General features: G+C 43.3%; 1 protein-coding gene across 1 annotated transcript in view; it reads right to left on the bottom strand.

The window, feature by feature from the left end:
* The window catches only part of nbas (NBAS subunit of NRZ tethering complex), a 109991-nt gene that overhangs the window by 72044 nt on the left and 25340 nt on the right, over window positions 1–12607 (bottom strand). The window contains exons 19-24 of the mRNA XM_058056689.2: window positions 10054–10132; window positions 6814–6918; window positions 6592–6728; window positions 3235–3321; window positions 2002–2155; window positions 70–255 (exon numbers count right to left, since the gene is read on the bottom strand). Of these exons, the coding sequence (XP_057912672.2) occupies window positions 70–255; window positions 2002–2155; window positions 3235–3321; window positions 6592–6728; window positions 6814–6918; window positions 10054–10132 (748 nt within the window). The remainder of the gene's footprint in view (window positions 1–69; window positions 256–2001; window positions 2156–3234; window positions 3322–6591; window positions 6729–6813; window positions 6919–10053; window positions 10133–12607) is intronic.

The raw sequence follows: 12607 nt of genomic DNA on the forward strand, positions 1-12607 counted from the left end.
GTTGGGCAAAAACACAAGTGATAGACCTTCTATTAGAAGAGAAACACCAATATGGTAATCACAAGTTACATTTTTCATGAGGAGGCGGAGCTTGTCAATGTCGCCCATTCGCTGCAACTCCGAAAGCGTCAGGTTGAGCTCACAGAGCGTCTCATAGATCACCGTTTCCAGGGTGACCAGGTCGTCGCACAGGAGCTCCAGGCCGGGGATCTCACGCTCCTTCCCGAGGCGCACCAGGGACAGGGCGCAGTCCACCTGCCGGAAAGCCGCAAAGAAAAACACTGTCAGCGACCGCCAATACGTCCTCTTTAGTCACTAAACAATAAAGAGGGACAAGAGTGAGACATCCTGCGTCCATGATCAATAAGATCCCATCAAGGTGAGCATCCAGTCGATACGTGACGGGTCTACAAGATGCTGGCGGTACGCCCCAGCCCATCTAAACTGTCACCTGTGGATGGCGTCTGATCGACCAATAGCAGATGCCTTAGTCTTCACCTTCCAGCACACGGGCAAGCTCGTCTTCTCAGGATTGGGAGATTGATGAATGAATAATTCATCACCACCTTGTGATCCAACAGGAGAAGAAGTCTACTGATGTTAAAAGATGCTCTTTTGCAGCTCTCCAGAGATGCATGAGATGTTAAAAACACTCTTTAATTACCGCCTACCCTCCTTCTCATTCTCTGCCCGATAACAACTCCGCTCCCTCATCTCATTCTTTCTACCTTAACTTGGAACACAATATCCGTATCGGATTTAATTGTAGCCACTTTTTCATCCGCGTTCCTCTGGTCTTTTTTTTTTTTTTTTCCTGTTGGCCTGCAGCGGAACTCTTTGTTCCTCCATGTACTCTACTGACTGTCTCACACTTTTATCTCCAAGCCAAGGTGCTGGATGTACAGTACATCTTCCATCTAGGTCCCTATTATATTTTAGTGGGAAAAACACAATAGAGTGGGAAAAAAAAGATCTCCTCCCATTCCATGTGGAAGTGGTAAGCTTTTGGTTTCTTAACTTTACAAGAAACAAGATGAGGCTAACTGATTAGCTCGCTAGCCTCGGCCATCTTGAGTCCCTGCAGGATAAGAGTTGTGCGATGTGTTGTAAACAAAGAATAATAGGAGTGTAAAAGTTTTATTCCATGTCTAAAGGGCTCTAATAATGTTAAAAAGCATATTTATAAAGTCATAATCAGCTTTTCTATATCCAACTGCAAAAATATTCCATTTATTAACATTGAATAGCAGAAATTAATTTGTCACAGTTGGTTTTGAACCAATTAACCTACAAATGAGGGATGACTGCATATGCCATGGTTTTATTTGCGCACAATTTCCTGTGTACTAGTTTATAAAAAAAATATTCAGAAATATTTAAAAAAAAAAAACAAAAAATCAGAAATAAATCAAATTTTCACCCTCATCCGCTGTGGCAACTCCATAAAGAAAAAAGCTGAAAGAAACAAATACTGGAGTAAAACCAGTGCCTCGTCTGCATTTTGGGCTCGTTTCATCACAACCTACATTCACCCTTGGCCAATGTCCTCACGGGAAAAAGACGAGATGGAGAAGTGAAGGAGGCAGAAGCTCACACCCGGCGCAAGTGTCTCTCTGTCATGTGTGCACGTGTGTGTGAAGCTCAAGTGTCAGGAGACCAAGGGATGATCCCTGGAGCTTCCTGGAGTAACGTTGTGAGGAGGCAAAAAGATGAGGAAATGAGGTCTAATTAAAAAGGAGCAAGGGAGAGAAAGATGGGGGATTCCTGGAGATTAACAAAGACACTCACACACACTAGCTTGGTCTCCAGAGGATAATGAGAGACCATTCCCCAGTTGTCTTTAAAAATGAGCAATGAACCCCCAAATCTCCTCCAGCTTTCCTAAGCTGTGAGAAATCATTTCTAAAATGTCAGAGTCCTTCTTAGTCCTCTCAGCGACACGAGGGAGGAGACGTGCAATGTAGGAGGTAAAAAGGACTCGTTTGGATTGGCTGCTGCTACCTGTCTGGAGCAAGAGTCGATATCCTGCGCTCGGCTGCGGTACCAGTCGGTGAGGAGATGAATGGAAGGCGTCGCCGAGCGGAACCTCAGCAGATCCGGAGCGTCCTCGTAGAGGAACATGTCATCATCAAACAGGTTCTGTTCCAACACCGCCCTGAGGGAGGTCATGAGATCAGAGTTCATTAAAAAGCACGCGTCTCTCTTTAGCTTTTATTTACAAAATCTGGAGCACTCTAGTCATAATTTAGAATTGATATTCATTCATTCATTCATTCATTTTCTACGGCTTATCCTCACAAGGGTCACAGGGGGTGCTGGAGCCTATCCCATTCACACTCTCATTCATACCTATGGACAATTTGGAGTCACCAATTAACCTAGCATGTTTTTGGAATGTGGGAGGAAACCGGAGTACCCGGAGAAAACCCACGCAGGCACGGGGAGAACATGCAAACTCCACACAGAGATGGCCGAGGGTGGAATTGAATCCTGGTCTCGTAGCTGTGAGGTCTGCGTGTTAACCACTCGACAGCCGTGCAGCCCTTGATATTCATTCATTCATTCATTCATTTTCTACTGCTTTTCCTCACGAGGGTCGCGGGGGTTGCTGGAGCCTATCCCAGCTGTCTTCGGGTGAGAGGCGGGGTACACCCTGGACTGGTTGCCAGCCAATCACAGGGCACATATAGACAAACAACCATTCACACTCACATTCATACCTATGGAAAATTTGGAGTGGCCAATTAACCTAGCATGTTTTTGGAATGTGGGAGGAAACCGGAGTACCCGGAGAAAACCCACACATGCACGGGGAGAACATGCAAACTCCACACAGAGATGGCCGAGGGTGGAATTGAACCCTGGTCTCTTAGCTGTGAGGTCTGCGCGCTAACCACTCGACAGCCGTGCAGCCCTTGATATATATTTTTTAATTAAATTAAAGGGGCCATCATGAGAAAGTGTAAAAGCCCAATGCCACAGTGCAACGGTAACAAGCATTTAGTAAATCAACCCAGTAAAGGAATCGCTCCTCTCAAATGGCACAAATTGGCAGTGCAGCAAGACGCAGCATTAGTTTGTTATGGCTCCGCTTCACATTTGGATGATAATAAGCTGTCTACTGTAATAATGATGCCAGAGGAAGCATCTGGTCTGTTTGGAGCAGGAACGTTAACGCTTCTCGTAAACCACAACACGTCGATGTGTGTCCAAAATGGGTGTAAAAAGGCTCACCTGCACTCCTCCGCCTCACACCAGTCCATTTCTCGGTGTCTCTGCTCATCCCAGGGAATCAAAACCAGATCGCCTCGCTCGTTCAGACTGGGAGGAGAGCAAAAAGTGGAAGGACAATATTATAGTAAGTACTGTTTATACAGCATAGTATAATAATAATACACCTTTTACAATAGCCACCATCATATTTTAAGATGCTAGTTTGTGGCCACAGTGAACTCCATTTGGATAATGTGCTTTTTTCATTTACTTGTTTGGTAATTTATTATTTCATAACTAATGTAGAAGTGTTGTCATTGGCTTAGGTATGTGTTGCGTTACCCAGATTTCGGCTACATTATTTTCTTGATAATTATCTCCCCTCTTGTATATTTGTAATGGCTGCTCGACACAACGCTAACCAGTGGAATATAATGAACGCTACATAGCATGAATCTACGAACGGAATTTGCCTAATGATGATAAAACCTTGAGGATATTGGTATTACATGTATGCCAGCATGGATACCAACACGTTTTCATCACAGCCCATATGGGCCGCCACAAGTGTCGTCTCAAAAAGTGCGTCCATAAAAGCCCAGTGAAGTTGTACAAGTGCAGGAAGCAACAGATGGTAATTCGGGTGGAAGAAGCCCCAAAACATAATACCAAAGAACATTTGGGAGGTGAGCGCGTGTTCCGCCTGAGTTGTAAAACCCCTGATTTATTTTTCTAGACGCCGTGTTATAGTATGCAGTCTGACTTCTGACAGCTGCGACACGTCTGAGGAAGATCAATTGGGAGGAGGCATCAAAAGTGAGTAATGATTGTTGTGAAAAAAAAAACAACAACAACAAACGCCAAAACAAACAGAGACAAAGTGGGAACAAATAGAGGAAAAAAAGTCTTTTTTGGCATTGTGTAGCCAGCTACTGTTGGAAACTACAAATACTACTACTACTACTACTACTAATAATAATAATAATAATAATAATAGAACCATAACAATAACAATAAGCAAGGGGTGTCCAACACCTTCCAGCAAGGCCCAGGAACACCCAGGACACCCTGGACTGGTGGCCAGCCAATCACAGGGCACATATAGACAAACAACCATTCACACTCACATTCATACCTATGGACAATTTGGAGTCACCAATTAACCTAGCATGTTTTTGGGAATGTGGGAGGAAACCGGAGTAGCCGGAGAAAACCCACGCATGCACAGGGAGAACATGCAAACTCCACACAAAGATGACCGAGGGTGGAATTGAACTCGGGTCTCCTTGCTGTAAGGTCTGCGCTCTAACCACTCGACTGCCGTGCAGCAGTGATTTATTTTTATTTTTTTAAAAGCAGTGAGACGCTGTCACTCTCTTTATGTCGTGCTCTTCTCTAGCAAATATCTGCAGCTGTGTGTCGGATGGACGGCACATTAAGTCCCCACTCTGTCTTTCCCCTCTTGCTCAAGCTTAACAAAGTCACCCAGAAACATGGCCTATTGAACGCATGGAATAAAAAAATCCTAAAAATCACAGAATGTTGTCAGAAAGATGGAGGATAAATAATTAAACGTGAGCACAATATGACATGGATGGGGAGGACCGAATAATTCCACACTACTAATCTACTTCCACTCAGACGGAGCGAGACGGAAAATGTTCCATGTTTTCAGCTGACTACACACACACAAACCTGATCAATAACCTCCAGGGAGGAGGTTGGTTGTGTGGAAGAATGCTGAAGAGCAGATGGCGCGAGGCGTCTGCTGCTCATAAGCCGTGGCCCGCAGCGAGCGGAGCCGTGATGGATGCTCACTGCAGAGCCACGCAGACACATCAGCCCCATACTAAACTCACATATGCCTGATCAAAAAGGGCGGGACGCCTGTCCATCGCGACCATTTATGTGTACCTGTTTGCACACATTTGGTGACTAAAGTACGCACCTTGTCTGCAGGGAGACATAACAATTCATGAATCAGCTAAGAGTTCTGTAGAGCCTGTGGAATAGAAGCAGCTGAAGCACATTGGAGTGCACTACTTGGCTGCAACCAGCAGAGGCGCTGTTGACCCAGAGATCATCTCCAGTGATTCCCAGCCAATATTTAACACAGTTTCAAGCTAGTTATGGACCTATAACGCAACAACTAGGCAACCATGCTATAAATGTGCTATATATTATAATTATAGGTTATCACATGGTTTGTCGTCGAGGGCTGATATTGGCACGCGGGGGCATGATACTGGGCCTGATACCAGACAAACCATGTGATGATCTTATTATCACATATTATTTAATCATGAGCTTATTATCACATACTATTCAATCAAAATACCATTTTGTTTCCAGAAAATGTTCAGTTTATTACATGTATTATATCTAAACAGTGTAAACACAATAATATGCAAAAATATTTCAACAATAATATTTTATCAACAGTTTTATCTTATCAATGTCTGACAATTAAAGTTCCATTAATCAAGTTTGGGTTTTTTGGTGACTGGAGAAGCACTCGTCACTAAGCACTCGTGCGCTGTTCTCTGATTGGTTGTTTCACGGGCACGATACCAGAGCAGCGCGCTCTGAGTGGACAGCTACGGGGGCTGATACTGGACATGGTTAAACTCTATATTTTATCAGTATCACCGCCCTGGGCTTTGACACAGTATCATTTCGGCCTTTTCCCGTATCATTCATGGGCGCTTTCTAGGGTACAGGGCCAATTAATACTGTAGTATGTGATAATATTTAATATTATTATTCTGGTTGTAGTTGACAGTAGTGTACAACTGCACAGTCCCATACCTCATTGAGAATCAATTCTAACATAATGTCTCATAAAGTGCACATAACCAATTGTGGAGCTGTACCTAAACAAGTGTCCAGTGTGTATAAAACAAAACACTACCACAGAGCATCGGTGTTGCTTAGAAAGTGTGGCCACGTCCTAATATTGTTTGCATGTCCCCTTCACAAGTGGAAATGAAAGTGTTTGTCCTTTAATGTCTTTGGCCAAAGTCGCCCGTGTAAGGTCTTGCTGGTTTGTGTGCCCTTGTTACATCAGACCCCACACAAAAGGAGCCCGTGTGTGTGTGTGTGTGTGTTGGACTTACACTGAGAACAAGGAACAGTGTGACTTCAGCTTTGTGGAGGTGTTAATGTTGACATTTTTTTTTTTAGCAATTAAAGCGTTAAGGGAACTCCGAGCTCATGCACGAAAAGTTGCAAAGGTCAATGAATGCCTCTTAGAAGAAATTACGGGCCGAGTTCTTATCATTTCCGCACCTTCTCAGTACGTAGCATACCGAGCATAAAACATCTCATTAAGGTGCGCTTCTGCAGCTTTGCTTGTTTGCGCGGCTTGCAGGTACTCACCAGGCCTCGGGGAGGAGGACCGTGTACTCGTGTGGAGAGGTGGTTTCTGGGAAGTTGTAGAGGATGGCCAGACGATGCTGCAGGAGCTCTGCCCCGTGGTAGGTGAAGAGGATGTCCAGAGCCTGCACGTTGCTCTCCTGTAGACAAAGAGAAATAAATAAATACGAGGGCGTTGGGCTTTTTTTTAAGCTAGAAGAATAGAATAGAAAAAGTGATCTTTACCCTGGCGTAGTTCCTGGCCGACAACACGATATTTTGACTACGGAACTTCTTGAAGAACTCTGCATCGTATTTCTGCTCTGCTGCATGAGGACCTCCGAGTATCTCCTGAAGAAAAAACAGACAACAACTGCACTGCATTATACAGAGTTATATGTATATGATATATATATATATATATATATGTATTAGGGATGTCCGAAAGCCGAAAACCGATATGCTGATATTGTCCAACTCTCAATTTCCGATAGCAATATATGTAACATGACATATCTCCTATGGTGGAATAAACACATTTGTGTTGTATACAGCATTTTTTAATATCACAATATTTTTTTTAATATCAATATCATTTTTTCATGATCAGGAAAAAATCCAATATGTCGACCGATATCACATTTTTATGTTGATATTATATTGATAATGACGGATATAGTTATCGGACATCCCTAATATACTGTATATACATATACACACAGTATATGTCATGATATACTATAGTAATTAATATCATTTAGAGTAGTCAGTGTCCAGCTCATATAGCAGGATAGATTTACTATGAACATAAAAAGCTGGTATTGTGTCTACAGTCAAGCATGGTGGGGGTGGCATCATGGACGTGTGCTGCACGAGTGTTGCCGACACCAGGGGAGCTGCGGTTCATTGAGCGGACAATAGAAATTCCAGCATGCATAGAATTTATATGACGGCTTTTATATGACGGGAGAAATTCCGTGAGATTTCGGCAAATCTGGTAAGAAGTCAGCTCAGCAAGAATCTGAAGCAAAGATGCCCAAAGTCTTTTTTCCCCACTGAGGGCCACAACAGTTGCTGCCATCTTGGCAAGATGCGAGTGTGTTAAGTATGCGCACACCCTTTGGAACATGGTGTGTGTGTGTGAAATAGTACTTGAACAGGTCATGCACCGCAGACAAAGCCAAGCCTAGTTGTGCTGATAAAAACCCTAATATCATATTCATAGATGGTCAGGGAAAAATGGAATCGTTGCAAGAAGGAATGAGAGGAGCGCTGCAGTTACCATGACGATGTCCGAATACAGCGAGAGCGTGAGACGCCTGGCTTGAATATATCTAGCCGGCTCAAATCTCTAATCTTCCCTCCGCGGTGCGTGAGAACCGTGCCATGTGGAGACATATCAAGGTTGGAGAAGAGGAGGGGAAAAAATGGTCTGTGTTTGCATTTGTCATCCTGAATGTAAAATCAGCTATTTTACAATATTATCAGCAACTACTACAACTACTACTACTATTAGTACTAACAAATGGCAACCAGAAGTCAGATGCCATCAGAGGTTGATGCTTTTATGGTTTTACACTTAGAAATGGTTGTACATACATAAAAAAAAAACCTCTAAATACATGACGCAATGAAAGTAATAAATGAATATTTACCTTCACTGACTGTTTCTAAAGACACAATGTGGCGGCGAGATCAACCACCACCACCACCTTCCTCACCTTCTTACAACTTCCTTTGGCTCCGTTTTGGGTGATTTTTGGGTGAGAAACACTCCTGAATTCAAGATATTAGTCATGGCAAAACAGGAAGGTGGCGGTGGTGGTTGATCTCGCTGCCACTTTGTGTCTTTGGGGACGGTCACGTCAAGAATCATTATTTATATGCATTCATTATTTATATGCATTTCCAATTGTTTTAAAACATGTAAAACATGTTTGAGGAAACATTTTCAGATAGGATTGCCTTCTTTTACGATATTTCTTGGAAGGAAAATTGATTCTGTTAGCGTCTGTTTTGTCATTAATTCATGAACTAACAGAGCTGTATGCCAATATCAACATTATTCAGCAACATACAGTATAAAAGATAAGGCATTGCTTCATCTACTGGATGTCCTGTATTTATTTATACAATGTTTCTGTCACAGGGGTCCGTGAATGGCTCCCGTGCCAGACTTTGGACACAGTCATACTCTTTAAGTGGCTCCCAAGTAAACACCTTCTACAACCTTTCAATATTTCTAAATGAGATTAGTGCGGTTAGAAGAGAATATCAATCAAAAGCATATAAGGGAATTCATTTTCTGCTTTGGGCCAGAAAGAAGCATTAGGTTGCGTAACAGCGAAAGCAAGAACTGATGGTATAATATTGTTTTTAAAGAGACCGAAAAAACAAATCCAGTCTAAATATCCCCAGGGAAGTCTTTCAGTCCTTCTATTAATATTCCACTGAGGCTGCCTGCTCCGCGTGGAATAATCAGTAAATAAGAAAGAAGCAATAAATGTCCAAGACAAGAAGAAGAAGAAGTGCCGCATCCTTTATTTGCAACCTTTTATTTGGTCACCGGTTCCTGGATAAAAGGTTAAACCAATCAAATTCTTTCTGCCCTTTTGACATTTGATGACGCTCCCTCGCTGGCAGACGACTGCGGCTTGAACCGCATTGAGTCAAGTTCAACACGGGCACCCTGGCGACAGGATGATTGCCCGCCGTATTGTTGCACTTGCACGCCTTCCAGATGCTACACTACAAGCTAATCCAAGAAATTTAGTTTCAAAAGAAACGATTCATGGTTGTGTGTGTATTTGTAATTATAATGTACAACTATGTAAGTGGGGCGGCACGGTGGTCCTAGTGGTTAGCGCACAGACCTCACAACTAGGAGACCAGGGTTCAATTCCACCCATCTCTTGAGTTTGCACGTTCTCCCCGTGCATGCGTGGGTTTTCTCCGGGTACAAATTGGTGACTCCAAATTGTCCATAGGTATGAATGTGAGTGTGAATGGTTGTTTGTCTATATGTGCCCTGTGATTGGCTGGCCACCAGTCCAGTCCGCCTCTCGCCCAAAGACAGCTGGGATAGGCTCCAGCACCCCCGCGACCCTCGTGAGGAAAAAAGCGGTAGAAAATGAATGAATGAATGAACTATATAAGTGGGCCACACGGTGGACGAGTGGTTAGCACGTAGGCCACACAGTCAGGACATTGTAAAGACCTGGGTTCGATTCGCCGCTTGAGTTTGCATGCTTTTGCATTTATGTACCTAAACCGGACGGGCGAGATGTAAATTGGATACCAAAATTTGAAAACCCGGTATATGTGATAATTTTCATAATGATTTGGAGTGCATGAGAAACTGTGGAGAAAAATGTGTGTTCTGCGGGAAGACTAACAGTTCATTACTACAATGACTTTCAGCACGGCATCCATCTGTGAGGTGCTTCTGAACTTGAACCGTGATGAAAATTGAAGGTGACCAGTTACCTCGTATGTTGCCAGACGGTCTAGATAGGAGAGCAGCTTCAGACGGCTCCGACACAGCTCCTTCTGCTCCAGAGTCAACCTGCACACATGCATCACTTTACAACATCCACCCCTAATCCACAAAACAATATCTGTCAAGATTGGTTGAAAACATGGCCGCCAGCATGTAAAATTGCAAAGTCGTGGGTTGGATTTAGCAAAAAAAATTGTCCATAAATCACTGACCGTAAAACTTGGAGGATATCGTTATTAGATGTATGCTAGCATGTATCCCAAATCATTTCAACCACAACCCATTGGGGGCGCCACAACCATGATTGTATAGCGCCAAGTGGGTATAATCTCTTTCTAATCACCACAAATCAACCGTCCATAACAACAAGAGGCCGATGGAGTTTTTTATGTGTTTGATGCCATAGCTGTCAGCGGTGGTGACTGATTGTCCTGCAAGGGCAAAAATCCATTTTGGGCGTAATTGAATCATGGTCGTAAATAAAGAGCATGACCGCAAACATATACCTTTAATTCAATCAGGCGAAGAAAGCACCAGGGAATGGAAAGCTGTAAAACACAGCCACACACGCTCAGATCATAAAATAATAACTCACTCCATGGCCTAAATATTGGTACACTTGACAAGAAGACGCATAAAATGGCCAAAAACACCTTCAGTGAGGAGAAGAAGTGTCAAAAGCTCCCTAATAACCTGGATGGAGTCAAGAGTGACCACAGGGGAGCTGACCCCTCCGTCACTGCCGTCTTAATCCTTAATCCCTCATTACAGAGTGCACTATCAGTCCTTATCGGGCCGCCTCTACACACTCTACCAGAGATTAACACTGGCTCAACGCACTCGCCGCCGCCTCAAAGCACAGCGGCTTAAGCACTCGTACCAGCGGTAATTATTGCTGGGCTATTCGGAGCACGGAAGTTCTTGGAGGTGGGGAAATAACGGCAGGAGTGACGACTCTATTATGACATTTTGACATAAACAAAAAAAGTGGACGTGGCTCGGAAAGAAGTCCAATGCTAACGCTTGATTGCTTGTCTTTTGGCTTTCAACCAACTGTAATAGTAGCATATGAAACTACAAATTCTAAATTATATACCTACAAACAAAAACTATACAGGAGAACTATAGTCTCCTCTGCTTGTAGACACACATTTTATCCATGTGGAGACTGAGGGCAGCAAAAAAACATCATCGTGTTGAGCACAGCACAATGACACCTGCTAACAAACAACAACAATACTTGAGAACTACAGTCTTCTCTGTGTAAAGAAACATATATTATCCAAAATGAGACTGTGGGCATCGCTATGAAGACACTGTGACAAACACAAAACAAGAAATTCAAAGGAACAACAACAGAGGAGAGGAACAGTCTTCTCTGCATAAATCTCTGATGCGCTTTATCCATGAGGAGACTGAGGGCAGGGAGAAAACAACATTGAGTTGACCGTAGAATGAGACACACTGACAACCAACAGCGGAGAGGAAGGCCACACAGTCTTATCTGCGCAAAGAGGCACATTTTATCCAAAATGAGACTGTGGGCATCGCTATGAAGACACTGTGACGAAGACAAAACAAGAAATTCAAAGAAACAACAACAGAGGAGAGGAACAGTCTTCTCTGCATAAATCTCTGATGCATTTTATCCATGAGGAGACTGAGGGCAGGGAGAAAACAACATTGAGTTGACCGTAGAATGAGACACACTGACAACCAACAGCAGAGAGGAAGGCCACACAGTCTTATCTGCGCAAAGAGGCACATTTTATCCAAAATGAGACTGTGGGCATCGCTATGAAGACACTGTGACAAAGACAAAACAAGAAATTCAAAGAAACAACAACAGAGGAGAGGAACAGTCTTCTCTGCATAAATCTCTGATGCATTTTATCCATGAGGAGACTGAGGGCAGGGAGAAAACAACATTGAGTTGACCGTAGAATGAGACACGCTGACAACCAACAACAGAGAAGAAGACTACAGTCTTATCTCCAAAAGGAGATTGAGGGCAGCAAAAAAAAAAAAAGTATTGAGGGCAGAATGAGACACGCTAACAATAGAGGAGAACTACAGACTGAGAGCGGCAAAAAAATGGGAGAACCGCAGCAAAGTGGAGACTGTGGAGCTACAGCAACATTAGCATGTGCATTTATTGTTTAAGCGGCGTATCTTTACACATAACAAATGCTTGATTACTGAGCGACCAGCAGCGATTTACGTCACAAACATGTGTTATTGTCTCGGCACGTTTAGAACCCCGACTAGCCAGGTCCTACAAACTAGAATGTGGTCTCACACACACACACACACACCCTAGACCTAGTGTGTTCCATATTAATTCCATTGGAAATGCATCACTCCATGTCTTTAGTCAGTCTCATGGCATGACTGCGACAGCATAACGCACACAAATATTGCATGTGATGAAAGCCATTATCGTGCAGGACAGAGGACTGCATGCATACTTAGAGATTGGCCACGTAGTCACTCACCGCATCTGCAAATGACAGATTTTTTCCTTTTTTTTCTCCACTCCAA

Source organism: Doryrhamphus excisus, linkage group LG19 (genome assembly GCF_037039965.1).
Source record: "Doryrhamphus excisus strain RoL-2023G ecotype Guam linkage group LG19, RoL_Dexc_Guam_v1.1, whole genome shotgun sequence".
NCBI classification, from domain to species: Eukaryota; Metazoa; Chordata; class Actinopteri; order Syngnathiformes; family Syngnathidae; genus Doryrhamphus; species Doryrhamphus excisus.